General features: G+C 40.8%; 1 protein-coding gene and 1 long non-coding RNA gene across 2 annotated transcripts in view; one reads left to right on the top strand and one right to left on the bottom strand.

Annotated features, from left to right (window-relative positions):
• lamb2l (laminin, beta 2-like) overlaps window positions 1-22,550 on the top strand; it is a 28,568-nt gene extending 6,018 nt beyond the window's left edge. Inside the window, exons 2-35 of the mRNA XM_077720037.1 lie at window positions 2,289-2,366; window positions 4,040-4,209; window positions 6,779-6,914; window positions 6,995-7,068; window positions 7,505-7,693; window positions 7,898-7,961; window positions 8,182-8,384; window positions 8,669-8,789; window positions 9,238-9,426; window positions 9,548-9,727; window positions 9,805-9,917; window positions 10,228-10,307; window positions 10,483-10,639; window positions 12,435-12,575; window positions 12,988-13,149; window positions 13,231-13,352; window positions 14,935-15,055; window positions 15,522-15,714; window positions 15,809-15,952; window positions 16,599-16,830; window positions 16,921-17,084; window positions 17,750-17,974; window positions 18,057-18,271; window positions 18,367-18,463; window positions 18,651-19,023; window positions 19,138-19,322; window positions 19,435-19,682; window positions 19,752-19,967; window positions 20,033-20,177; window positions 20,313-20,520; window positions 20,606-20,747; window positions 20,829-21,005; window positions 21,122-21,287; window positions 22,189-22,550. Of these exons, the coding sequence (XP_077576163.1) occupies window positions 2,327-2,366; window positions 4,040-4,209; window positions 6,779-6,914; window positions 6,995-7,068; window positions 7,505-7,693; window positions 7,898-7,961; window positions 8,182-8,384; window positions 8,669-8,789; window positions 9,238-9,426; window positions 9,548-9,727; window positions 9,805-9,917; window positions 10,228-10,307; window positions 10,483-10,639; window positions 12,435-12,575; window positions 12,988-13,149; window positions 13,231-13,352; window positions 14,935-15,055; window positions 15,522-15,714; window positions 15,809-15,952; window positions 16,599-16,830; window positions 16,921-17,084; window positions 17,750-17,974; window positions 18,057-18,271; window positions 18,367-18,463; window positions 18,651-19,023; window positions 19,138-19,322; window positions 19,435-19,682; window positions 19,752-19,967; window positions 20,033-20,177; window positions 20,313-20,520; window positions 20,606-20,747; window positions 20,829-21,005; window positions 21,122-21,287; window positions 22,189-22,325 (5,529 nt within the window). The 5' untranslated portion in view covers window positions 2,289-2,326 and the 3' untranslated portion in view covers window positions 22,326-22,550. The remainder of the gene's footprint in view (window positions 1-2,288; window positions 2,367-4,039; window positions 4,210-6,778; window positions 6,915-6,994; window positions 7,069-7,504; window positions 7,694-7,897; window positions 7,962-8,181; window positions 8,385-8,668; window positions 8,790-9,237; window positions 9,427-9,547; window positions 9,728-9,804; window positions 9,918-10,227; window positions 10,308-10,482; window positions 10,640-12,434; window positions 12,576-12,987; window positions 13,150-13,230; window positions 13,353-14,934; window positions 15,056-15,521; window positions 15,715-15,808; window positions 15,953-16,598; window positions 16,831-16,920; window positions 17,085-17,749; window positions 17,975-18,056; window positions 18,272-18,366; window positions 18,464-18,650; window positions 19,024-19,137; window positions 19,323-19,434; window positions 19,683-19,751; window positions 19,968-20,032; window positions 20,178-20,312; window positions 20,521-20,605; window positions 20,748-20,828; window positions 21,006-21,121; window positions 21,288-22,188) is intronic.
• Window positions 22,144-24,292, bottom strand: LOC144198861 (uncharacterized). Its single transcript, XR_013326793.1, has 4 exons — window positions 24,025-24,292; window positions 23,427-23,570; window positions 23,053-23,256; window positions 22,144-22,980 (listed from the first exon to the last, which is right to left on the bottom strand). It is a non-coding gene; the product is annotated as an uncharacterized LOC144198861 (long non-coding RNA).
• Window positions 24,293-24,673: the final 381 nt, after the last annotated feature.

Here is a 24,673-nt window from a genome sequence, read left to right as displayed (position 1 = left end):
TACCCCAATTTAAAGCAGCCATCAAAGTTTGTTATCTTTAAAGTTTTCAATCTTTATCATTTTCATGTCTCGCGATTACTGCTTGTCTTGTTATTTTATGTTGTGATAAAGAATAAATATTCATTAATTTATTCATATTAGATCGACAGCTCTTGGGAAGAAACTGTTCTTGAGTCTGTTTGTCTTGGCTGTTATGGCTCTGTAGCGCCTTCTAGAGGGCAGCAGCTTGAAGTGGAGGAACAAGGGATGTTTGTTGTCTCTTTTGTATGCTCTCTGCCCTTGTAAGGCCCTAGGATTTGTAGGTGCTGGACAGGGTAGGTAGGGGGCAGTTGATGATTCTTTTTGAATGTAAGCATGAAACACCATCATTAATGGACACTGTCATTTTTCCATTATTAATGTTAAAAAAATGCATACTGTACTTGAAACACTCCCAGCATGAGTGGAACCTTGCCCATTCGTTCCTGTCCATACCACTTCTTGCTAGTCATTCACCCTCCCTCTCTGTCTCTGGCCTCTCTGGCCTTCTCTCTACCTCCCTCGCCTCTTCACTCTCCCTGCAAGTACAGAAGAAAAGGGTGGTGCATTCCAATGGCCTGGAGACCGTTCCCCTTCTTTCAACTAGTGGCCCGCAGAGTGACAGTGCAATTAGAATAATAATGGCTGTCCATTCACCTCAGTGCCCCAGTGACGAGGCAGTCGGATGGAGAAAACCAGGGAGGGCGGAGAGAAACCAACACTCGGGGGTTTCCTATTGGCTACCGGCTTTCCCTCTGTTTTTACACTGCCGCCGGCGCCGGTAGCGCCCTCAAGTTGGTTTTACACTTTCTGCTGCATGACATGTGCATGCACGCGTAAACACACACACTGGGCTTTACATGACAGAGAACGGCATTCAAAGACAATTTGAGTGAACACTCCTAAATAGTGAGGAATCCATAGGTGAGTATGAATCCTTGAATCCTTGAATCACTTGAAAACCTCTAAACCTCATGGATTGTTTTAGTGTGATTGTTTTTTGGGTTGTTTTCTCTTGTGCTGTTGGTAAAGGTTTGGACCATCACCATTCTTGCACTTCCTTGGCTAAACTGTAACTATGTTTGTTCACTACATATTGTAGTTGGTTAAATTGTAACTTGAGAGACCAATAGCGCACATGGCATTTTTGGAAAAGGTTTTAGAATGACACGTTGATTGAGATTGACATGATTTATTCACAGATGTTGAAAGACATCCAAGCTTTTAGTAAACCAAATTATATGCTCCTGTGCAAAATGTCAAGGGCTTTCCGTTTTTAAATATCTTGTTTAACGGAGGCTGTGATATATCAAAAGTGGAAAAGGTGATGTGTTCGTCCATCTGTTGACTTTCTGGATCAATTAAGATTTTAGTGATGCTATAATGAAACATAAGAAACATTCAATTTTTGGACTACCTCCAAAGACATTCAATGGTCTGAAAGTGAATTACTTGTTGTCATTGGTCAAAGAGTTTACAAACAGCCAATCTGTTTCCTTTAAGGTCATCACTGTATTGTTCACAGCTGCGAGGGGGATATTTCTCCAAGTTTGAGAAAACAGTATGATATCTAATCTCATGAATATGATTATTTGAATTCATGACACGCATTCGATAAATAACAAGGCATGGGGGACATGATAAGTGATTACCCTGACAACAAAGGCACTTTCAGCAAACTCCTGAAAGTGTCATCCATTCTTTCCTATGGTAATTCTGTCACCACGATTATTTGTCCTGGAGGTTGTGCGATGTAAAACATGCTTGTTCTCGCCTGTGGTTTTGTTTCCACGCATATTCCGCGCCATTCACTGCGGATGCCACTGTGTTTGCAGAGCCTCAGCATACAAGAGGCCCTTGGCACACAACTAGCCAGGATGTGCTGAAAATTGACTTTGTGATGAAAGAATGACAATTTTAATGATGGCGAGGAATAAAGGAGGAATGAATGCGAGTGTTCCATCTACATTTGTGCAGCGGCAACATTTCGCAAGGCCTACTCATAAGAGTTGGAGAATAATATTTATACTGCCAATATCCAAATTATGAAAATATGAAATTTTTGCTAGGTTGGGAAATCTAGAATTACTATAATTATTCATTGCTTAAATTGATATTAACAATCCACTTAAACATTGAGGTGCCAATTCCAATGTACTCAAATATTGAGGTGCAGATTCTGAAAACTTGTTTTTCCCAAATTTTAATCTGAATGTGATGTTTCATTGTGAAGTTATTTTTGAAATCCATTTGTTTCTGTGTTTTATCAGCTCCACATTAAGGGATCTTTGAATATCCAATCTTGCTGATGACAACCATGGCCTTGTGTCTAATGCTCCTCATCCTGGGTGAGTACCCCCTCCCCTTTTATATTTTTTATTTCACGGTCTTCGATAAGAACAGTGTATCTTTTTTTGTTTTGTCACAATTCATACACATTTGTAAAAAACTCAATTTGGGGGTAGATATTGTTGTTCTTCAAATCACAATAAGCTGGATGAAAGCAAATTACAAATTGTATAAATTAAAATAAGAAGTAGGATTTTTATGAGGCTGACAACATTAGAATGTGTTATAAATGAAGCTGATCATAGCTTTTTTTTGTTCAACGATGCTCCCCAGACTACCAACATATTTGCTTTGCAGAACAAAGATTCAGTGTGATCATCTTTGCAAACAAATTGAAGCCATGAATTTGTGAATGACAGCTTACTGCACAGGTGTTGTGATTGATGGATCACCTTTTAAGTGTTCCTATGGCTTAGTTCCATTCCAACAATCTTTCCAGCTCTTCTCAAGATTGAAGGAAAGTGTTGCAAACAGGCCCTTAAAGGTGCATTAGCATTCATTCATGGCCACACTGACACCTGGAATGTTTCCCCTTTAATGAATAACATTTTCCATCCTGTCTTCACATTCCTCCCATAGTAACGTATACCGGAGGGAAATTGGATGCCTACGGGTGCGTTTACCTGTCATTCATTTTCTTTTTGTGTATGTGTATGCATCTTATAGCCTCATACTACACTCTAATAACATACTTGTAAACCAGCTGGTGCCAAATGTTGTTCAAAATGTTTCATCGCCTGACTCGCACCGATTCAACTCATATCTAGGATTGGATTGGATAGCTTTATTCATCCCGTATTCGGGAAATTTCGTTGTCACAGTAGGAAGAGGGTGAGGATGCAGAAATAGGAATCTATTATAGGGGAAAAAATAGGAAAATATAGTGATCTTGGCTGGGAATGGAGAGATGGGCAAGTTTATATATGGAAATTAAGTGATTTGGTCACTATATTTAAATTTTTTCTTTTCAAAAACTCATCCATTCACACTTAATGGGTTTCACAATGAGCAGAATCCTTTTGATGGCTGTTTTCTTTGAAGCAAATAATGGATGAAAGGTAATATTGTGCTCATTTCCACCTTACGTCATGCTGTTTGCCTACTTTTTGCAATGCACGATTTTACTTGCAGCAAGGTGGCCGTGGATGAGACCATACAGAGCAACTGAAGAGCAGTTGTCAATGAGTCTTTTCAGAATGACAATGACCCACAACCTATGGGCAATGCAACAAAGGATTGGGTCATGAAGAAGCACATTTAGGTCACGAGGTGCCTAGCTGGCCCCGAGCGTTAACTCTATTGAAAATGTGTTGAGGGAGCTGAAGATTCAAGTTGCTAAATGACAACCTTAAAGGGACAGACAACATTATTTATCATGTGCATGCCAGCAGAATTTAGTTTGATTAATTAAAAAAAGCACATTTACAATACATGAATCAAAGTAATGGTGAAAAAAAGTGTTTTTCCTCCAAGTTCATTAGAGCAATTACTTTCTGGAATGTCTAAAACCCATGTCTGAAATTATAAACATCCATTTTTTTTTCTTCAAGAGAGCAAAACAGAAATTTAAGCTGTAATGACCCGGCATTGTGGAACATTGCTTTCATGCAATCTAATGTGCAGCATGCAAAGAGTTTTTAAGAAATGCTTTTTCCTGGAATTGTATTTCTAGCCTCTAGTGTGTCTGGGCAAGACTTGCCATCAAGCCCGCATGGCTGCACGGATGGGAGCTGTTACCCCGCCACGGGAAACCTTTTGATTGGACGTGCTGTGAACCTCAGTGCTACCTCCACTTGTGGGTTAAACGGTCCGGAGCACTACTGCATCGTCAGTCATCTCCAGGTCAGTTGACTAACTAGTCGATAAATACTGAATTAGTTATGTTTTTTTTTCCATTTTATTTTGACTGTCTTTTCCATTGGTATTTATAATCTTATAAAAAAAATCACAATATTTTGTTGTTGCTTTATCGAGCTCCAATTCAACTTTATAGCTTGTTTGATTTTAAATGAATGAGGCTTCCACTCAGCGGCACCATTTTTCAGCACTTTACATTACCGACATGAAGCACACAAAGCGTCTTTGTCAACATGCCTTAGTAATATTTTGAAGGTTGTGCACAACTGCAAAACAGGTACATTTTGTACAAACTATCATACGGTATATCATACACTTGGTAAAACCATTGGTAGGCATTATATCTTCTAGAGTCATTTTAGATCTAGAGTAATATTTCCATTTATGACTGAAAAATGTGTTCCTCAAACGCCTCACATTGGCTCAAACTGCAGACCATAAAACTCATTACCTGCTAAGTCCCTCCCATTTGGCTTTTTAAAAACCTTTTCAAATTGGTAATCAGCCAATGCCTCAAGCCTATATAATATACCAGTAAAAGAAAATAGAGCAATAATCCTGTTTGCAAAGACAATTTAAAACGGAAAATTTAGAATAATTCAGATCAGCCGTGATGAAGTAGCAGTGATTTGACGGCCCTCCCAGTTGAAATAGATTAGACCTCTATCACTGTCCTTTGTAGCAACTCAGTTATTGTGTGAACGTCAGCCCAACACAGAATATGGGTCATTGGAAAGAATGTTAATAGACAGGCCCCAACATCTAGTAGATGTCTTCTTCACGTCAAAATCTTCTTGTCTTTTGTCCATCGTTAGTTTATTTGTTTCTCCTTCTAAATGATGCTTGACATGTGTTCCATCATGTGCACGGAGTATACATACGTACATCTGTTTGCACAACAAGTACATACTTGCGCCATGATGCCTCCAGGTGAACGAGCCCCTGATTCCAGTGGCTCTTTGCAACAGTCGGGGCCAGAATATAGTGACATACTGTCACACCATGAAACCAGATGTCGACCTTTGTTAACAACGGCTTAAGGCCCCACTATTACAACGTCCAAGAGTTCATCAATCATGTGTGCTTGACAGAAGATTGTCATGGTAGTCTTCCTTTTCACATTGAGTTTAGATTCCATCATTATATCCGGGTTGAGGTGATAAATTTTAAGGACCGTTGTTAATCCAATTACGTCAGTGAACCAAAAAGGGGCTCCGAAGACAAGGGACAGGGGAAGTGGGAATCATGTAATGTAGGTTAAAAAATACAAGTTTATTTTTAGGGGTTCATTCACAGGGCTCACAATTGAAATATATTAGGAATATCTCCAGAAAAAAGCATTTTTAGGCAAAGGTTCACAGGGCATTGGATTAAAACAAGGGAAATAGCTGAATAATGAAATAATCTCATATCGAAACATAACTTAATGGAGGTTTAGTGGATGCACTTTTTATGTATAGCCATTGTGCTTTTCAAATTAACATTGTATTTACATCATTGTTTAGTTGCAATAAAAAGCTTGACCAGGCTTGACTAATTGGAAATGAATAAGGACTCGGAGTAGAGAGCAAGAGTGAATGGGGGAGATTTAAAGCCACACACAAAAACGCATATTCACGCACACACACTTAACACCCTATCAACTCTTATTTAAATTCAATTACGAAACCCACTTTCATGTTATAATATGTAAAAAAAAAAATCAGGAGGACTGTCAATCAGCTTAATCAGTTGGGTTGAAGGGTTCATTTACAGTACAATAAACTTATAATACCTTAAAATACTTATTTGGCTGCTAATTCTCACAACTGTTTCTTGAAGATGAGGTTGGGTCTCACAAAGGTTGCCTTTATACACAAGTGTCAATAAGGTATTGTTGGACACATTTGCCACACACATTGCACAAAGAAATATCATTAATTGTAAGATCTTTACCGGCCTTGTTATAATATCTTTATCATTCCTGACAGCAAGCTAATTAAGACACTCCAGCCTGAATTCCATTTGCTTCTCTGTGCCAACCTCATCTACTCAACACCCCCTCTTCATGGCCCCCATCTACAAACGCACCGCACCCCTTTACTGCCAACTGCCCCATGCTCTCTGAAGGCTCATTATTTCTACTCAATTGTTGAGAAGCAATTCCACTTGCAGGCCAACTTGAGTTACCTTGGGCCTCCAGGCTAGCGCGTGGAGCAGTGCGACAATTCAATACTTTATTTCATAGTGGGGTATAAAACCTACCGACATTTTTAACCCTTTGTCATTAAAACTGTTACTATTTTGACTTCCTTTCAGGAACACAATGAAATTAAAGAAAAATCTAGTATTTTTTCAAGGCTTTGAATATTCAGTGCTTTTATTGATGCTGTTAAAACTGCAGATTTTCATGTTAAGTGTCAAACTGTTTTGCCCCAAAGATAAATCTCCCACTATTCCCTGGGGTTTTCTTTCATTCTGACTTCTTTTAAGTCTGGCAAAACATATAATTTAGCATTCATTTTTCTTCCCCCTTTTTTATTTATTCACAAATATGTTTTTCGCACCTGAACAGGAGTCAGATAAATGTTTTGAGTGCAACTCCCAGTATCCGTATGACCCCAACCGAGACAGAAACAGCCATCGCATCGAGAACGTAATCTACCTCATGGACAGCAACGGAGACAACACATGGTGGCAGTCTGCTAACGGTCTGTGCACACTTTGATAGTGGCACTTTTTCACTTGTGCCCAAGTAGATTTGTCATTGTGACAGTTGTTTCCCCCACAGGAGAGGAGAATGTCAGCATTCGACTAAACCTGGAGGCAGAATTCCACTTCACGCATCTCATTATGAAGTTCAAGGTATATACTCTTTGCATGAATGAGTTTGCTTTATGGGCCTTTTTTATGGCCCTGTACCGATAAACCACTCCCATGACTGTACATATGAATAGATAACATTTTTTTTTTCTTGTCGTACTTTGTATTCATTGTTTTGTTATACATGCATAGTATATAATTAGTCACTATATTAGTTTGCCTGTGTAGTCTTTCCAAGACCTCTATGTGCTTCTGTTTGATGAAGGAGCCTGCAATTGTGCTATATAATGTACAGTTGGTGTACATTATTAAATTTTCAAGATTTATATAATGTACCCTACAGTATATTGACTCTAATTTTAGTTATTAAACAAGCTTTACAGTCTAAAGGGCTATCAGGTTAAGGAATGCAGTGATGCAAAAACAACTTTTGTTAAGCAATAACTTAAGTTTATTTATTTCCCATTTCCGCCCACAGACTTTCCGCCCTGCAGCTATGATTATTGAGCGTTCAGCTGATTTTGGACGAACATGGCGTCCCTACCGCTACTTTGCCTCCAACTGCACTAAAACTTTTCTGGGTATCCCCTCTAATGGCCTGCACAACATTAACGATATCATCTGTGAGGAACGTTACTCTGACATTGAGCCTTCCACCAATGGAGAGGTGAGCTTTGTAGGGTCTCTTTGTTGCAATATTGTGTGAGAAGAACACAATGATAAACTAAAGGAATGATGTCATAGGATTATTTTACCCGGTCCTGAACACTTATGTTTGACTTTATATCAGTGAAGTTGAATAGGAGCCTCTGCTCTTTCACAAATGAACCGAAATCTTTCCTCTCCTGATTTTTGTTTTGTTCTCTTCAAGGTCATTTACAAAGTGTTGGATCCTGCTATTCATGTGAAAGATCCTTACAGCTTGAACATTCAAGGTATCTTTACAAGAACCACTGAATATGTCAAAAATTGAAGTATATTTACATGAACCAAGATGCCTAGTTGGATAAAAAATGTTTTAAAATCTCTATTTACACTGCAAAATCTGTAATACTGTGACAACTAAGCATTTTTCTGACATGTTTCGGATGGACAACATGCTTTTGCACTGTTATTTTAATTTGATCTATTAATGTGTTATTATTTACCTTTTAGAGCTCCTACGAATCACCAATCTGCGCATTAACTTCACAAAATTGAACACTCTGGGAGACGACCTTCTGGACAGACGCTCTGATGTCCTCCAAAAGTATTACTACGCCATCTATGAGCTGGTGGTCAGAGGAAGCTGCTTTTGTTATGGACACGCCTCCGAGTGCGCCCCAGTGCCAGGCATTGACACGCGGGAAAATGGCATGGTGGGTTTATATATGCGTTATTTTGTACCTTTGACAAGATTACTCATAGTTACCAACAATTTTATGTTCACATTCACCAGATGAAGCTGCAGTGAGAAAACTTTTGTCAATCCAATGCATCTCTGGCCTTAATTCTAAGTCTATTAACTCAATTCAGTCTTTGGGGATAAGTTGTGTAGTTTTGTTTTACTATAGTGGTAAGGACAATGTTGTCAAACGATTATCTGTTTGTTGGCTTCATTTCACCGGGTTCCGATAGTCTATACCTTCTTAATTCTGGCCAGATCCATGGTCGGTGTGTTTGCAAACACAACACGGAGGGCTTGAACTGTGAGCGCTGCCAAGATTTCCACCACGACCAGCCCTGGAGACCGGCTGAAGCTGAAAATCCACACAGTTGCAAAGGTAGGAACAAACGACCACCTAGATACGGCTTCAATTTCTCTGTCATAAAATAGATTTTGTGAAATAATTATACAGTACATAATCTCTCGAATATTGCAGATTTCTTTCTGGGGAAAATTTAATACAACATTTTTTTGTAAATTTATAAAAATGTGAAAATCCATACTGAAACTCGCAAGCGGAGGCCACTCCCCTGTCCTCCGCTTGCTATGACTCCACACTGAAGTAAGAAAAAATAAATATATATATAAATATTTTCTAAATAGGGTTGTCCCTACTTCGCGGTTTTTCGTTTATCGCGTTCCTATATGGTCTACAATCTACATTAACTGTGATAATCGAGGGATTACTGTATGCTAAAGATACTGTATATATGTTCTAGTGGAGCAACCATGACAAATTATATTAAGACAATCCAGATAAAGATCTATTTTGCTCTATTCTACAGAGTGTAACTGCAATGGCCACTCAAACCAGTGTCATTTTGACGTGGCCGTGTATTTGGCCACGAGCAACATAAGCGGAGGTGTGTGTGACAACTGTCTGCACAACACCATGGGCCGCAACTGTGAGATCTGCAAACCTTTCTACTATCAAGACCCCAACAGGGATATTAGAGATCCACAAGTTTGTGTTGGTGAGTCATGCATTGAATTTATCAAAAAGAGTTCTTAATCTATGCATTCATTCAAATATCCGAGTAAGTCATGCGTGTACATGAGATTCTCCATTTTGTTTTTGCATTGGGCCACCGCCAGCCTGCGATTGCGACCCTGTGGGATCAATGGAGGGAGGTGTTTGCGACAGTCACACCGATCCGGACATGGGAATGATCACTGGACAGTGTCGGTGCAAAGCCAACGTCAAAGGCTTGCGCTGCGACGACTGCAAGGAGGGCTACTTTGGACTCAGCCAGAACGACCCACTGGGCTGTCAACGTGCGTAGACACATGACTTTTTTCTGTTTTAGAACTTTTTATATCTGAATCTTATCTTTGGGTATTTGCGCAACCAGCTTGCAACTGTGATCCACGCGGGATCATTTTGATGGGAACCCCATGTGACCAGATTAGCGGTGACTGCTCTTGTAAAAGATACGTCACCGGCCGCTTCTGCAACCAGTGTTTGGTTAGTACTAGTCATTCACATTTATCTCATTGGCGTTCAAAGGGCATCCAATTCATTTTAACTGGGAGGTTCGGCAATCAATGGCCGTTGGCTGGAATGGTCGTCCATTGCCTTGAATTGAATTCAATGCCCTTATTGTCATAATACAATTCCAGGAAAGGGAATGAGTCAGATCCGACGGTGTAGATTCTACACTGTAGAATCTTCCATATTTGTTTCCTTGAAGTTCTGAATACACAATGGAGTCTTTTCGAATTTGATAATGTACCCGAGATACACATTATAACTGTTAGTGTCCCTTTCTTTTCAGCCTGAATTCTGGGGTCTCAGTAACGATCTTGCTGGTTGTAGACAATGCGACTGTGACTTTGGAGGAGCCACCAACAATAGGTAATATTTGTTATGCTATGTCCAATAGTATTTCCTCAAATAGTGTCAAGAATAATCTGGTTCCTGGTTGAGATCATGGGTATGCTCTATCGGATCTATGGGTGGCATAGATTAATATATAGTTAGATTTTATGACTTTTGGTTGTTGGCATTTCCCTACTTGTTTTCATTGAAGGTGCATGATGGAGAACGGACAGTGTGAATGCAGGAGTCATCTAATTGGTCGACAGTGCTCTGAAGTGCAGCCTGGCTATTTCTGCGCCCCACTTGACTTCTACAAATACGAAGCCGAAGGAGCCACAGGACACTCACCCATCGACGGTGCTCTACCTGTGAGTAATTGTTTCCCAATTTCGGTTCCCACTCACTTGTGTCCTTTGCAAATCCAAATGATTTCTAAACGGCTTCTTCGAATCGGATCAGCAACCTCCTTGAAACATGCAAATATGGTAGTCAAAAGATGATTCAACCTTGTGATAGGATCACTGTGCGGCTTAGAGCAAATTTAAATTCTTGCATGATGTTATGGCTACAACAGATCATTTGTTTTGACTCGAACAAAGTTGCTATTGCAAAGATTGACAATTCCAACAGAAAACATTCGGGGTAACCATGGTGGTAATTTCCATTGAAACATAGCCAATACACACGTGAATTCCAATGAGTGAAGCGGCAAAATCATTGCGAACAAGAAACCAATGCAAACAGAAGAACAAAAGAGGCCTGATCAATCCAATCACACATATCTAATTCCATATTTATTTTGGGGTTTCTACTGCCATGGTATTTATTCTACTTGTGCTGTTTGAAAGTAAAAAGAAAGAAATTGAGTTGCTGAAAATTGACCTGTGAAAGCAGTTTTTTGGTTATTTTTTACTTAAAAAATAACTATGTATACAAAACGGACAGACAATTCCTCCTTTGATGCCCACTCAACTCAGATTTATGCATGATGACACTTCAAAGTTATGGTGAAAATGGTTAAATGTATACAACTCCAATATTTCGGATAGTTTTAGAAGTCTCAACTAATTTTTCAACTTGTATTCAGAGTATCTTCTGATGTAAGTACTGTATCTTCTACTGCACCTTTAATCTGCTCTTTTCTTTCATTAAAACAGTCTGTTTCCGCTCCCCTCATTCATCCACCCTCACCACTCTTTCCACTTCCACGTTTAACCCTGTGGGCAAGCTGAGACAGACCCTTTTCTTCACACTCTCACAACATTCCCCGGAATGTGGCAATAGGCAAGTGCTGACTTCCAAATTGTCAAAGGGGCTGTAATGCAGGATACAAAATAGGAGGGGAAGTGCCTCTTGGCCTTATCTTCTGGCGGATGCTTGTAGGTAATCATTGCATGTTCTCAGTATATGAAGAACAATGCTTTGTTCACTTCAAATAACTGTGGACTAAAAGAGATGATAGAGATGATTACTGGTAGTATTTTTTGGTCGTGAAGTGTGTCCACTCTGCTTTCCAGATATTGGATTGTTGGCCAATTTACTTTTTGCTCAGAAACCTGCATAAAGTTCTAATTCGTAAAAGGTCCAGTTATAATTGAATTTATTTATATGCTTCTGAAACATTAGGAGTACCATTTTAGATAAGTAGAAAAAGCTCAATAGAATCCATTTTAGCATTTCAACATTCTTACGTCACTCATGTGACAAAACATTTGTCAGCATGTATTCCTTTTTTCCCCCCCTTTTCCTTTTCTATACTGTTTATCCTCACAAGAGTGCGGGGGTGGTAGAGCCTATCCCAGCTAACTATGGCCAGCCAATAGGAGGGCACAACGAGACGGACAACCAATCACGCTCACACTCATACGTAGGAGCAATTTAGAGTGTTAAACTAGCCGAACCTGCATGTTTTTGGGATGTGGGAGGAAACCGGAGTAGCCGGAGAAAACCCACGCAAGCCCCAGGTGAACATACAAATTCCACACTGTGAGGACCCACCTGGGATTGAACCTTCAACCTTAGTACTGTGAGGCCGACACGCTGAGACGCCTCATTTGAAAAGAGTTATTGGTAAAGCGAGTTTAAACAATGAATAGAATCTTTTGAAATGGATGTTGAAATCATTTGTTACAGGTAAACTTTTGTCTTACATCTCTCCCGTAGGGCAAAGTTCGACCTCAAGCAGAGACAGACTGCGTTCAACACCTCAGCAACCAGCTCAGAAGACACAGACGTCACCGGCGCATCGCCAACCCACAACAACACCGCGCGGCATTGAGGCGAATTCGCCAGCTTCAGCAGACAGTATGAATATGATTGTTATTTTGAAGTCCAGTGAACATCCTTTTCACCCTTTTCTAATAGAGAAATCTTCCTTTCAAAAAGCAACCCCAAAAATTCTCCATTATATATTTTTTCCTCCCAAACCTCTCATTTATTCCACTTTATTTTGAGGTATCAAATTTAGTTCTCCTTTTGTCCATTTTGGTGTGCAATCAAGGCTTTACATCAAATTGCATTTCAATGTGTTAAGTATCGAAGAGAAATATTTCTTATAGTCACGTATTTTGTCATTGCTTTAAATTCACACACACACAAAATAGCATCTTCTACAGTATCCAACTTTATATTGTTTAGAAATATGTTTTACTCTTATTTAGTTCTAGGCTATAAATATGGAAAAGTTCTTAAAATGGCATTTTCCTGTCTTTCCAAGCCGGATGTGAAGACTGTTTATAGAGAGCACACCCTAAGTCACACAATAACCTGGACTGGACCTGGTTTTGCTCGTGTCAAAGACGGTGCTGGCTTAGTGTTTAATCTTGACAACATTCCACATGCCATGGAGTACGACATCATGATCCGATATGAACCTGAGGTTTGTGCATCAACAGCATCACGTTTTCCTTTTCGCAAAAGCCCTTTTGAACTCAACGCTTTTATCTGCTCGTGTGTTTAGTCCACAGAGGACTGGGAGGCCATAGTGAGTATAACATCTGTAAACCTGCCTTCTAGTCTCCGCTGCGGAAACCTTTTACCAACTGAGCAGCTCTACACAGTCACCTTGCCGCACAGAAGCAGGTACCAAAAAATCAGAGCACTAGACTTTTAGTTACCGTATTTTTCAGACAAGTAAAATAATGCACAATGACGAGGCAAAAAGTACATATATACTAAGTCGTATCTTAGAGAGGGCAAGATTTCATATTTTGATCAGAAACCAAGAACAAACATACTTTAAATTAAAGATGGTTACATTTAGAAAATCAGGCTAAAATTGTCAAACTTCTTTGGGGATAGCTATAGCCTTAAAACTGGCTTTCAGCAGTCAGAAAGAAAAAAAACATGTAAGTCGCATTTTAAGTATTAGTGGTCACAGGCCTGGCCAAACTATGAAAAAAAAAGTACGACTTATAGTCCAGAAAATACGGTAAATAGCTTGTTGTCTTGTTTTAGAAGAATTATTCTCTAAAAATGTTCAAATGAAAATCAGTTCTGGAATTTGAAAACAAACTATGCCTATTTCTAGAATGGTTTAAATATTGTATGCATTTTAGACATGAGACTTTCAAACAGGGAAAGGAACATGCAAAAAGATGAAAATTATGTTGATACTTTACTTCCTAATCATAAACTTTGGGAAGGAAATACAGGACAATCATTTCATTCTCGTCTGATCTATTTGGTGTTTCCATGATGAAATCAACAGATTTGTAGCCCCTTTTTCCAGATACAGAATATTCGTTCAACCGTGAAAAAATATGATCGGTATGTTTACAGTCAGTTTAACCCAATAATCAAGTTTTCTCAGGTTCTGTGTAAGTGTACTTACTGTCTATATGCTTTGTGAGATTCAGGAAGCGTGAATCTGTCAATGTGTGCTCAAATTACTCAAGCTAGTCTTGATGTGGCTTTGTGTAGTCTTAAATCTCAGAGACCAATTGCATCATGGCATTGTTGTCACTCAAACCTGCCCTAGCCTGCGGCACTCAATGAGTTAGGTATTTGTATTCTTACCTCACTGTATCCTGTGCTCCATTTACTATTGACACTTGGATAGCAGGGCAAACATACCAATGCGAGTCAGCCGTAGTGATATGACAGGGTAGCAACAGCTTTGTTTGAAGAAGTTAAAGAAAAAAAAAACTCAAACAGTGACAAAAAAGACAATGCATTGCCTGATAGAGAATTTGCACATTAAAACGCACACTGAACATGCTAACTTTGAAACAGCCTTTAACAAACAGAATTTATCTTAACCCTAATAAGAGAGCAGCCCCTGCTTGGATCAAAATGTTGCAGTGGACCATAGCTTCCCTTCCGTTTTTCATTGTGTTTGGTCCAACAGTCAGGACAAATTAGCACTGTGACTTCAGACACACAAAGAGAGTGCAATAAGGCTTACCTCAGTGAAGAGAATTGGCATGCAAATGGGCTACGTTTGTTAGGCTTTAACCAGTCAGACATGAATAAAAAAGACAGCGAAACAAATTGACGTTTGTTTTCCATGGTCTTTGAGACCCTTTTTTTCAATGACCAATGACTGGAGCCCTAAATTCATTCATTTTCTGAACCGCTTATCCACACAAGGATCATGGAGGGGGTGCTGGAGCCTACATAAATGTGCAGACATTGGCCAACCTACTCTGTTCTTGTTTTGCAGATACATTCAGATGCCGAGACCCTTTTGTTTTGAGCCTAACAATCATTACGTGGTTGCTATCCGTTTCCAGCGCCATGGAGTTGCACACAGACATCTCACTGCCTTTATTCTCATTGATTCGGTGAGTACAGAATCTTGTGTTACTGTTTTTAGGTTTATTTTCCCACATTGTTTTACAAATCATTTTTATGTGGAGTAGAAGAGTAAACATGGAATCAACAAATACATTACATGGAGTCGAGAATACGCAAAAATCAATATGAAAACGTATTTATGGAGTTTACAACACAAAGATGAGCCCACATACACTTTACATTTACAGTTACATCTGTTATATTCTTGTTATGCCCTTGTGGCCACACTTTGCACATTTGTATTATTCACCAGTATTCACCTTACAAATATTTAGCATATCAAAATATTTTTGATGATAATTCAAACAATTTTCAAATGTGTATGCCTAAAATTTGAACAGCTATGTCATGTGTGTCAGAAACGATAGAAAGATCTTCACCGCATGCTTATTTGTTGGCAAGAACTGCTTCAATTAAATCAACGGCCATGTTTCATTTGTTTCTCTCCAACAGTTGGTTCTGATCCCCAAATACACAGAACTTCCTGGTTTCCAAGCCAATGAAATTGAAGGAGAGCTGCGACGTGAGGAGATGATTCGTTACATGTGTTTGGATTCCTTTTTAATCATGCCAATGCCCGCCTTGGCCGATGTCTGCTCCAGGCTCATATGCAGTATTTCGGCAATCCTTCATGACGGCGCACTGCGTGAGTGTACTAAACAACCACCCATTTGCTTTTTCTATGCTGTACAATTAGTACTGCGTAAGAGGGAATTGAGGATCTGTTGTGTTCTATCTAGCCTGCCAGTGTGATCCTCAAGGCTCCCTCTCGAGCGAGTGTGACAGGGTTGGAGGTCAGTGCCGCTGTAAGCCCAATGTGATGGGACAACGTTGTGACCAGTGTGCTCCAGGAACCTATGGCTTTGGAGCCAATGGTTGTACTGGTGAGTAACAACGTCGGGGTTACCTCAAAATCACACATTGTGCAAGGTTTTCTCCAAAATTGGAAGGAGAAGCTGGAAAATAAAATGGCCTTAAAGAAATCTACTAATTTACACAATTAGAGTAGTATTTGCAGTTATTATAGCATGAAATTGGAATTTTTGAAATTTCACGGATACAAGATGAATAAAGTTATCTAATCTAATGTACATCGGGGGTGTCAAATCTGTGGCCCGCGAGCCAGAAGTGGGCTTATTCTGCCTGATGGGCACTTTGTAGCTCATTCATACGTACATCATTAAATGTTTGTATTTTTTGGACTAGGGTGCCCCCCAAAAAAGATGTTTGTGAGTTCTGTGATCAAGTGCATGCACTTCTGCACGATTTACAATCGCATTCGTTCATTCGCCCTTTGCCGTCAAAAAGGCGCTTGAATGGCAGCCGATGAGTTCATATGGAACTTTAAAATGCCCCAAAACCAATAAGAAGTCACTTGGAAATGCCCCAAAATTAGCAGATTTTTGGCCCACACATAAAACAGTCCGGCCCACATAAGATATATTTGGTATTAATGAGGCCCGTGAACCAAACTGAGTTTGACACCCTGGATGGACAGTAAACATTGTTCAAAACCTCTTTTTCTTTTAGCCTGCGACTGCCATTCTGAGGGTTCACTGAGTCACCAATGTGACCCTGTTACTGGCCAGTGCCAGTGCCGTGATGGCGCCACTGGGCGCCAGTGCTCCGACTGCCAAGCCGGCCAGTGGGGTTTCCCAAGCTGCAGCCCCTGTCAGTGCAACGGTCATGCAGACAGCTGCGACTCCCAGTCTGGAGCGTGTACAGAATGCCGAGATTACACGTCCGGCCTTTTCTGTGAACGGTAAGCAACATTTTACCAATGTTGCTTGAGATGCCACAGCAAAATGATTAGGTTCGGTCAATAATAACTCACAACAATGGTTTGGCTTAGGTGTCAAGATGGATTCTTTGGAAACCCTACGCTTGGCTCAGGAGAACACTGTCGCCCCTGCTCATGTCCTGGTAATCCCGGTTCGGATCACTTCAACGGACACTCCTGCCAAGCTGACCAATCTTCCAACTTAATTATATGTAACTGCAGAGAAGGTTACGCTGGTAAGATACCAAATCGATCTAGAAAGAACTGATACATTTTTGTTGTAGAAAAAAACATTCTTCGACATTTGCTCTATCTCATTAATGATCCTGCATGAACCTAGTACACTGAATACAAATGTTTTGCCATTAGGTGACTGCAAATAGCAGTAGACGAATTAACATGCACGTTGGTTTGCAAAGTTACAACAGTAATTCAGTAGAGCATATTTTGGACCCAATCTGCCCAACATTTACATTGGTGACCTAAAAAGAATTAGGGGTTGGGAACCTTGAAGAAAACAATCTTGATAGTGCCTGGATTCTAAGTAATGCTTCATTTCTTTTTCTGACTTTTATACATCTAGCGTGACTGAGGCATTCAAATGTCTCCCACATCAAGAACACTGTTCATATTCAAATACATTTGAAGTCTGTCAAGTAGTTTTTAGAGCAACAGGTGTTGCTTGGACCTCCAGTTGTCATTAAAACTAAAGAAAAAAGTGACCTATTTATAAAATAGAATAACTCAATTCAAAGGTGAAAAGCTCCATTTTCAATCTGAAAATCCTCTTTTAAATATTACTGCAATGATCTGTTTGTCTTGATCATTAGCCAAAACATGTCCAAAGTACTACCAACGTATCATTGAGTTGTCTTAGAACATGTTCTCTTTTTCAACCTAGGGCCCCGCTGTGATCAGTGTGCTCCCGGTTTCTATGGCAATCCAGAACAAATTGGCGGACAGTGCCTTCCATGCGAATGCAGTGGCAACATCGACACTCAAGACCCCGAGTCCTGCGACCCAAGGACAGGTCAATGCCTCAAGTGCCTGTACCATACGGACGGTCCGTCTTGTGCTCTATGTCAACAGGGATACTATGGCAATGCTTTGACCCACGACTGTAAACGTGAGTTAATTGTAAATGCTTCAATATGTATGCGTGGTTATGTACGGTATATAAGTTAAGGTATATCTGATTCTGGTTTTAGGCTGCACCTGTGTGACTGCTGGTACCGCCCAGCCACTATGCTCCGACGGACAATGTGACTGTGATCGTCAGACTGGTGCTTGCGTATGCAGGGAGAACATTATTGGCTTTAATTGCGACCAGTGCGCCCCTGACCATTGGAATTTTGGTCAGGAGCTAGGCTGTGAACCCTGCAACTGCCAATCACAACATTCACTGGGAACTCACTGCAATATGGTGCATGCGCATGACAATCACAACATGCATGATGTGTTTAATGGGAGTTTACTGTTCTCCTGACAACCAGGTTGTTGTTTTTTTGTCCTTCACAGTTCAGTGGCCAGTGCCATTGCCGCCCAGGTTTCGGAGGAAAACATTGCACAGAGTGTGAGCAGCTTCACTGGGGAGACCCGGAGGTACAATGTCAAGGTAACAAGTCAATTATTAAGGCCATTTTCAGTATTTTTAACCTATCTTACAATGTAGCCAACTGATTTTTGGGGTTATGGTGCTTGTGAACTTTGGCACTCAAAGTTTCCCTTAGCCTTTTTTTCCCCTTCATGTTAAATGTTCCACATTAATTTCTCTTCCTTGCTTGTCTTGTTGTTTGTTTCAGAGTGTAACTGCCATCCTCAGGGCTCAGAGGTGCTACAGTGCGACCGGACCACCGGAACATGCCAGTGCAAGGAAGGCGCAGCGGGGAAGCGCTGTGACGAATGTGCACGGGGCTTCACTGGTGTTTTTCCAGAGTGCGTGCAATGTCACGCCTGCTTCCAGTTGTGGGACGACATTGTGTGTCAGCTGAAGCGGGATCTGGAGCACATTCAGCACACAGCCAGCAAGATCTTAGAGAGTGGAGTCACGCCGGGACTGGGAGATACTCGTATTAGAGAGCTGGAGGAGAAGCTGAAGCAGATTCACGATCTCCTTGGTAATGAAGACAGTGAAAGAATCCACCAACTGCTTGGACAGAGCATTGATGATCTCAGGTGAAAATATTCAGTAAAGTCCAAATTCCAAGCACCGAAGTCCATTCAGATTTTCACTGCTACTGTCAATATACGTATCTACGTGACATGTGGTCATGACTCTTTACATTTCAGGGCGGAGATTGCGTTGACCGACGGACGTTTGATGGGTGTCGCCCGAGAGCTCAACACAACAGCAGAAGATGATGATGCACTGGGACAGACGCTAACCGAGATGGAGAGACAGTTGATGGACATCAACGCCACGGTGGCTTCTAAACAGCAGCAAATAGAAGACTACCTAACTTCAGGATTTGCAGGTAACACATTCAAATTAAAGACAGTCAAAGTACAGTTTTCTGTGTCCAATGATCATTTCGCATCCCATTTTAACAACATACCGTAATGTGCGACTCACTTGCGGTGTGGCAGATCAGTTCAAAAAGGTGAAAAAGTACTATCAGGAATCGTCAGAGGCAGAGCAGAAATGCAACGCCTCGGTGTCAGGTCCCTTCAGTCCTGTGGAACAGTCCAAGCAAATGCGTTCCCTCACTGAAGACCTGCTGAATTCTACTCAAGACAAGTTCTTCCATGACATGGCAGCTCAGAACAAATCTTTGGAGGAACTGCAGGACAAAGCCCATACGCTGGACCAAGAAGTCCACTACCTCAGTGACAGGGTAGGTTCATTGTGAATGGAAGCAAAACCGTTTTGGAGATGACATTTCAATCCCCATAAACACTTGCAGGTGTGTGGGGGTCACAGTAATGCCAGTGCTAACGGCAGCTGCGAAGACAGTCCGTGTGGTGGCCCTGGTTGCCGGGACAACCAGGGCAACCATGTATGCGGAGGGGATGGATGTGATGGGGCGGCGAGCGCTACATTAGCCGCGTTAAACCTCGCCAAGAATGCCACTAACACCTTGGATGCTGCTAACGAAGAACTGCACAACGTGGCCAAGAAGGTACCGGACGTCACCCGTATCCCTCCATTTTGTTTTTCGCGTCTTTACGCAATCTCTTTGTGCAGCTCCAGGAAATAGCCTCTTTGAGCCAAGATGTGAAGAATCAGGCTTTGAACACCCTGACAAAAGCGCAGAAGAACAAAGACAACTTTGAAAACTCAAACAAGAAGCTCAAAGAGTTCATCAAGAAGATCAAAGATTTCCTTACTGGTATGTCAATTACACCACTTCACCTGAATCGCACTTGTTGGTGCACTGTTCCGCCAATGCTAAGGCTGCCAATTGTGCTAAAGACAGTTTTTTTCTATGATGTTTATGTTTGGATATTCTGGGTTTCATATATAGAGGAGGGAGCAGATCCAGAGAGCATCGAGAAGGTAGCCCTGCAGGTCTTGTCTATTACACTGCCGGTCAACAAGACTACGGTGGATAAAATGATCATGCAAATAAAGGACAGCCTTTCCAACCTCACCAACATCAATGAGATCATCAACAATACCTCACAGCATATCAATGAAGCCAAAAACCTTGTGGAAAAAGCTAATGAAGCAAAGTAAGTACACTAATATGCTATTTCCATTTACTGAAAGAAGAAGTACACACATGCAGCGCTGCAAAAACTCATGATTGTTACGTAGAAGTCGAGCTGAGACCGTGAAGGATGCAGCCAATGCGACAAAGATGGCTTTGGATCTCTCTGAGAAGGCCATCGAAAAAGCAAGGAACGCCCTGAAGGAGACTTCTGACAATCTGGATGGTACCAGGAATGCCACTTCTGAGGTAATGTGCTGCCTTGCCATAGCAATGCTCTTTCTTCTGGGCGTGCAGCATGAAAATATTTTTTACGGGGTTTCTCTCCAGGTTGATGACAGGTTAACACAGTTAGAGAACAAGCAAATGGAGGTCATGATACGACTAAACAACCTGTCTGCAGAGATTGAGGCTTTGAAAAACAAAAACGAGCAGAACAGAGAAATGGCAAAAGAGGCTAAAGCTTCGGCGAACAATGCCACACTCCAAACGTCATCATTGGAGGAGGTAGGAATTTGTGGGGGTTTCACTTTAGTTTTTTTTATTTCCAAAGCAATTTAGGACGTTTCCGTGAATGTGCATAGTTTTGCCCATTGAGTCATTGGTTCTTTTTCTGGTTGCAGAGCCTCAACGACACAGAGAGGCGCTACCGTGAGCTGCGAGAAAAGGTGAATTCTCTTGGCGGCGGCACTCAAGGCCTGGATTCTATCAACCAGAAGGCTAAAGAGATGAAGAAAGAGGCGGAAGAGCTTCTCAACAAAGCCAACAAGGGCATGGAGCAGCTGAAGAGTCAGTGCAATACACATACTTTACGCTTACCGTATTTTCCCCACTTTAAGGCACACCTTCAATGAATGGCCTATTGAAATATCTCTCATCTCATCTCGTTTTCTGAAGTGCTTTATCCTCACTAGGGTTGCGAGGGCTGTTGGAGCCTATCCCAGCTAACTGGTGGCCAGCCAATCACAGGGCACAAGGAGACAAACGCTCACATCATATTCAGGAGCAATTTAGAGCGTCCAATCAGCCTACATATCTTGAAATGTGTATCAATATGAGGCTCACTGGATTATAGGATGCAGTAGTAGTAGTAGTTGTAGTAGTACTAGTAGAAGTAGTAGTTGTAGCAGTAATAGTAGTAGTTGTAGCAGTACTAATAGTAGTAGTAGTTGTAGCAGTCGTCGTAGTGGTAGTAGGAGTAGTGGTGGTGGTAGTGGTATAGTTGCTGTAGTAGTAGTAGTGGTAGTTTATACATCCACTACTAGATAGAGCTGTAGTAGTAGTATTTAGGAGTTCTGTTATACATCAATTAGATGAAGCTGCGCTAAAGGGAAAATATATACAATGATTAACCAATATTGATACATATTTTAGGCGCATCGGAATATAAACCGCCCTTTTGAGAGAAGTGAAGTTTTTACTTCTGCCTGATAGTGCGGAAAATACGGTAATAGCCAGAAGATATCGATGGTTTCATAAAACAATTATATTAAGTCAGTTTTGTGTCAAATAGGACTGTAACATCTACATGCTGTTTTCAACAGTTTAGATTGATGATAGGGGCCATTAATAGCATTGCTTTGTGGAAATCTGAAAAAAACAAATGAAGAAGCATCCACGTTTATTTTTTAAAAGTAACCTTAGGCTCCATTTCCAGTGTTGTAACTCCACAATGTTTTGGGTTGGTCAGAGCTGGAGAAGAAGTTCAAGAACAATGAGGAGCGGATGCAGCAGCAACGCATGGAACTGGACGAGCTGAAGGAAAACGCCACTTCGGTGCGGGACGTCATCCGAGACCAAGTACAGAAGTACGGTAGCTGTTCATGAGAGTGTCGCCATTCCCAATTTGACTTGAGCTGCTTGAGCCAGAGCAGAGTCGCCATTACTGCGGTAGTGTTGCTTTGACTCCTCTTCCATGTGACTTGTTAAGAAATGTCCATGTACTGTATCACGCCGAGACACGCAATTGCGTGCGCTCTTTGCGTTTTAAGCTATCAAAACAAAAGGATGACCAGTGGGAAGGATTTGTTTGTTTGATTTATCATGATTATTGACCAGTGTATAGGATCCTTGTATGTTAAAATCTTCAATATTTTTACCACAATATGACATTCTTATTGTATGTGCTATTAACAAAATCACATTCCTGCAAAGTGGACCTAATTGATTTTGTTGTTAATTATATATTGTACGTTTATTTTTATTGCAAAAGAACTTCTTGATTAAACAATTATATGACAAAATACTGTATTTGATTGACAGGTTGGGAAATTGAGAATAGTTTCTCATTGAAAAACACTCACGGGTAGACAATCAAAGGATTAGTGTATTGTCCAAACTCTGTATTTTCTGACTCATGTCCGCCCTGTCAAGTTGAGTGTGACCGCCTGTAGTTGTTGGACCAGCAAAGACAATCGTGTAGCTCCATCTTCTTTCTCCCTCAAAGCCTCGGTCAACCTCTGCAGGGCACTGCCTTGTTGTGCTGATGCGAGCAGAGAAATCAACCTTGTCAAAACAACCCAAAAAAATCACATAATAAAAGATGTTTTCTCACCCAGGAAGTAGAAAATGAGTGCTACTGTGAGAAGGAGCAGCGCAATGATGGCGCAGGCCATAGCATGGCCTCGAGAGGAGCTGCAAGACAACATATCCTGGAGATGACTTTGCCGTTGACCTGCTCTGCCCACACTGCTCATGTGCTGTCTTTGCAGTGTTCCATTCACTGAAGGTGTGTAAGCTGGGCGAGGGGGCTTTGTTCCTGTGATAAACTCTTGTTAGGCCAGATTGATGCATACTTTAAGGCAGGGGTGAACATACGTTCATTCAAAGTTCGTAATATTCAGTGCACTTGATTACAGAACTCACAAAAAAATAGTTTTTCTTTGTATATATAATTGGTCAACTCTTAATTCAATTAAGAGTGTGAACCTTTGTGGTTTTGTTCAGGGTGTGTACGGTGGAGGTCATTGATGGAGTCCACAGAATGCAGCTCAATCTCAGTGAGGTCTTTATCGTTGACCCTGTAGATCTGCAGGCTCGTTTGGGAAGGAGTTCTTGACATTTTGCCTCCCCCTGCAGGGAAAATTCACATGGTTCTCTTATCTCAAGCACTTTCTTCATTGGCAATAATGCTAAATAGTTTAGTTTTTAATACCAAGTGCTTCTATAAGAGCAGGGACTGGATTTAGAACACTAATCATTTCATTGAGTTTGGGGGTTTCCAAAGAATGAATATCACTGTCAAGTCAGAAAAAAACTTCCCAAGTCAGATTTAAGTCATGCATGAAGTCTTTCATGCCATTATAACATGATTGAATTATATAATATCTCATTATTTCTTATAGGGCAAAAAAATTAGTCAGCATAACAATAATATGGCATGGTTAAATGGTTCTGAGGGTTGTTAATAACATATCTTTGACGATATTGGCTCAAAAGACAGATTGCTGAGGTAGAGTTAAAGTACATCTAAATAAGTTCACAATAAAATATTTAAAAAGGCACCCAAACAATTGTTTTTACTTACCTTTCTGTAATGAGTCAAATACTTTTTGTCCAGTCTAGTACTGTGTTTGCTTGTCTTGTTCAGGTACGTGAATGCATGCCAAGTCTCATGGTGGCCTGAGTAGTCAACAGCCTCCCAGCCTGGTCAAGAACTTCTTCAGGGCAAATCCCAACAGATCCAAGTTCTGAACGAAGAAGACCGCTGCCCGGTTTGTTGATTATGTGACATCCCGGTAATGTTTCTTCCTGGGGGATCAAAGCTGCTGTTTCGTGACAGAGCCTGTGAGAGAGCCACAGTACTCATTTGAATGAGAGAGTAAGAGAGAGAGAGAGAGAGAGGGAGAGAGAAGCCTTACCTAAAATAGCAGAAGATACATGGTGATATTATTAGGTAGGCAGGCGAGTGGGTGAAGGGTGCTTGTTTGACACACACACTCACACGCACAAACGCACTCTCAAACAACATTTGTCACATATAGTACATGTAGTATTTTATTTTATGTCAAGGGGAACAAAAGCTCTTGAGGTCAAGATCTCACTTGACTTACAAGAGAATTACAGCAGAGTATAACAAACAGTTTGAGCTGCAATATCCATCATGTCGGTCTGCTCATCCACCCATGCACCTCATTCATCCACTCATACACCCATTCATACACTCATTCATTCAT

This window comes from Stigmatopora nigra, chromosome 1, assembly GCF_051989575.1.
Source record: "Stigmatopora nigra isolate UIUO_SnigA chromosome 1, RoL_Snig_1.1, whole genome shotgun sequence".
Classification (NCBI taxonomy): domain Eukaryota; kingdom Metazoa; phylum Chordata; class Actinopteri; order Syngnathiformes; family Syngnathidae; genus Stigmatopora; species Stigmatopora nigra.
Note: the sequence above shows the minus strand (reverse complement) of the source record. Positions and strands in the feature narration are given on the sequence as shown.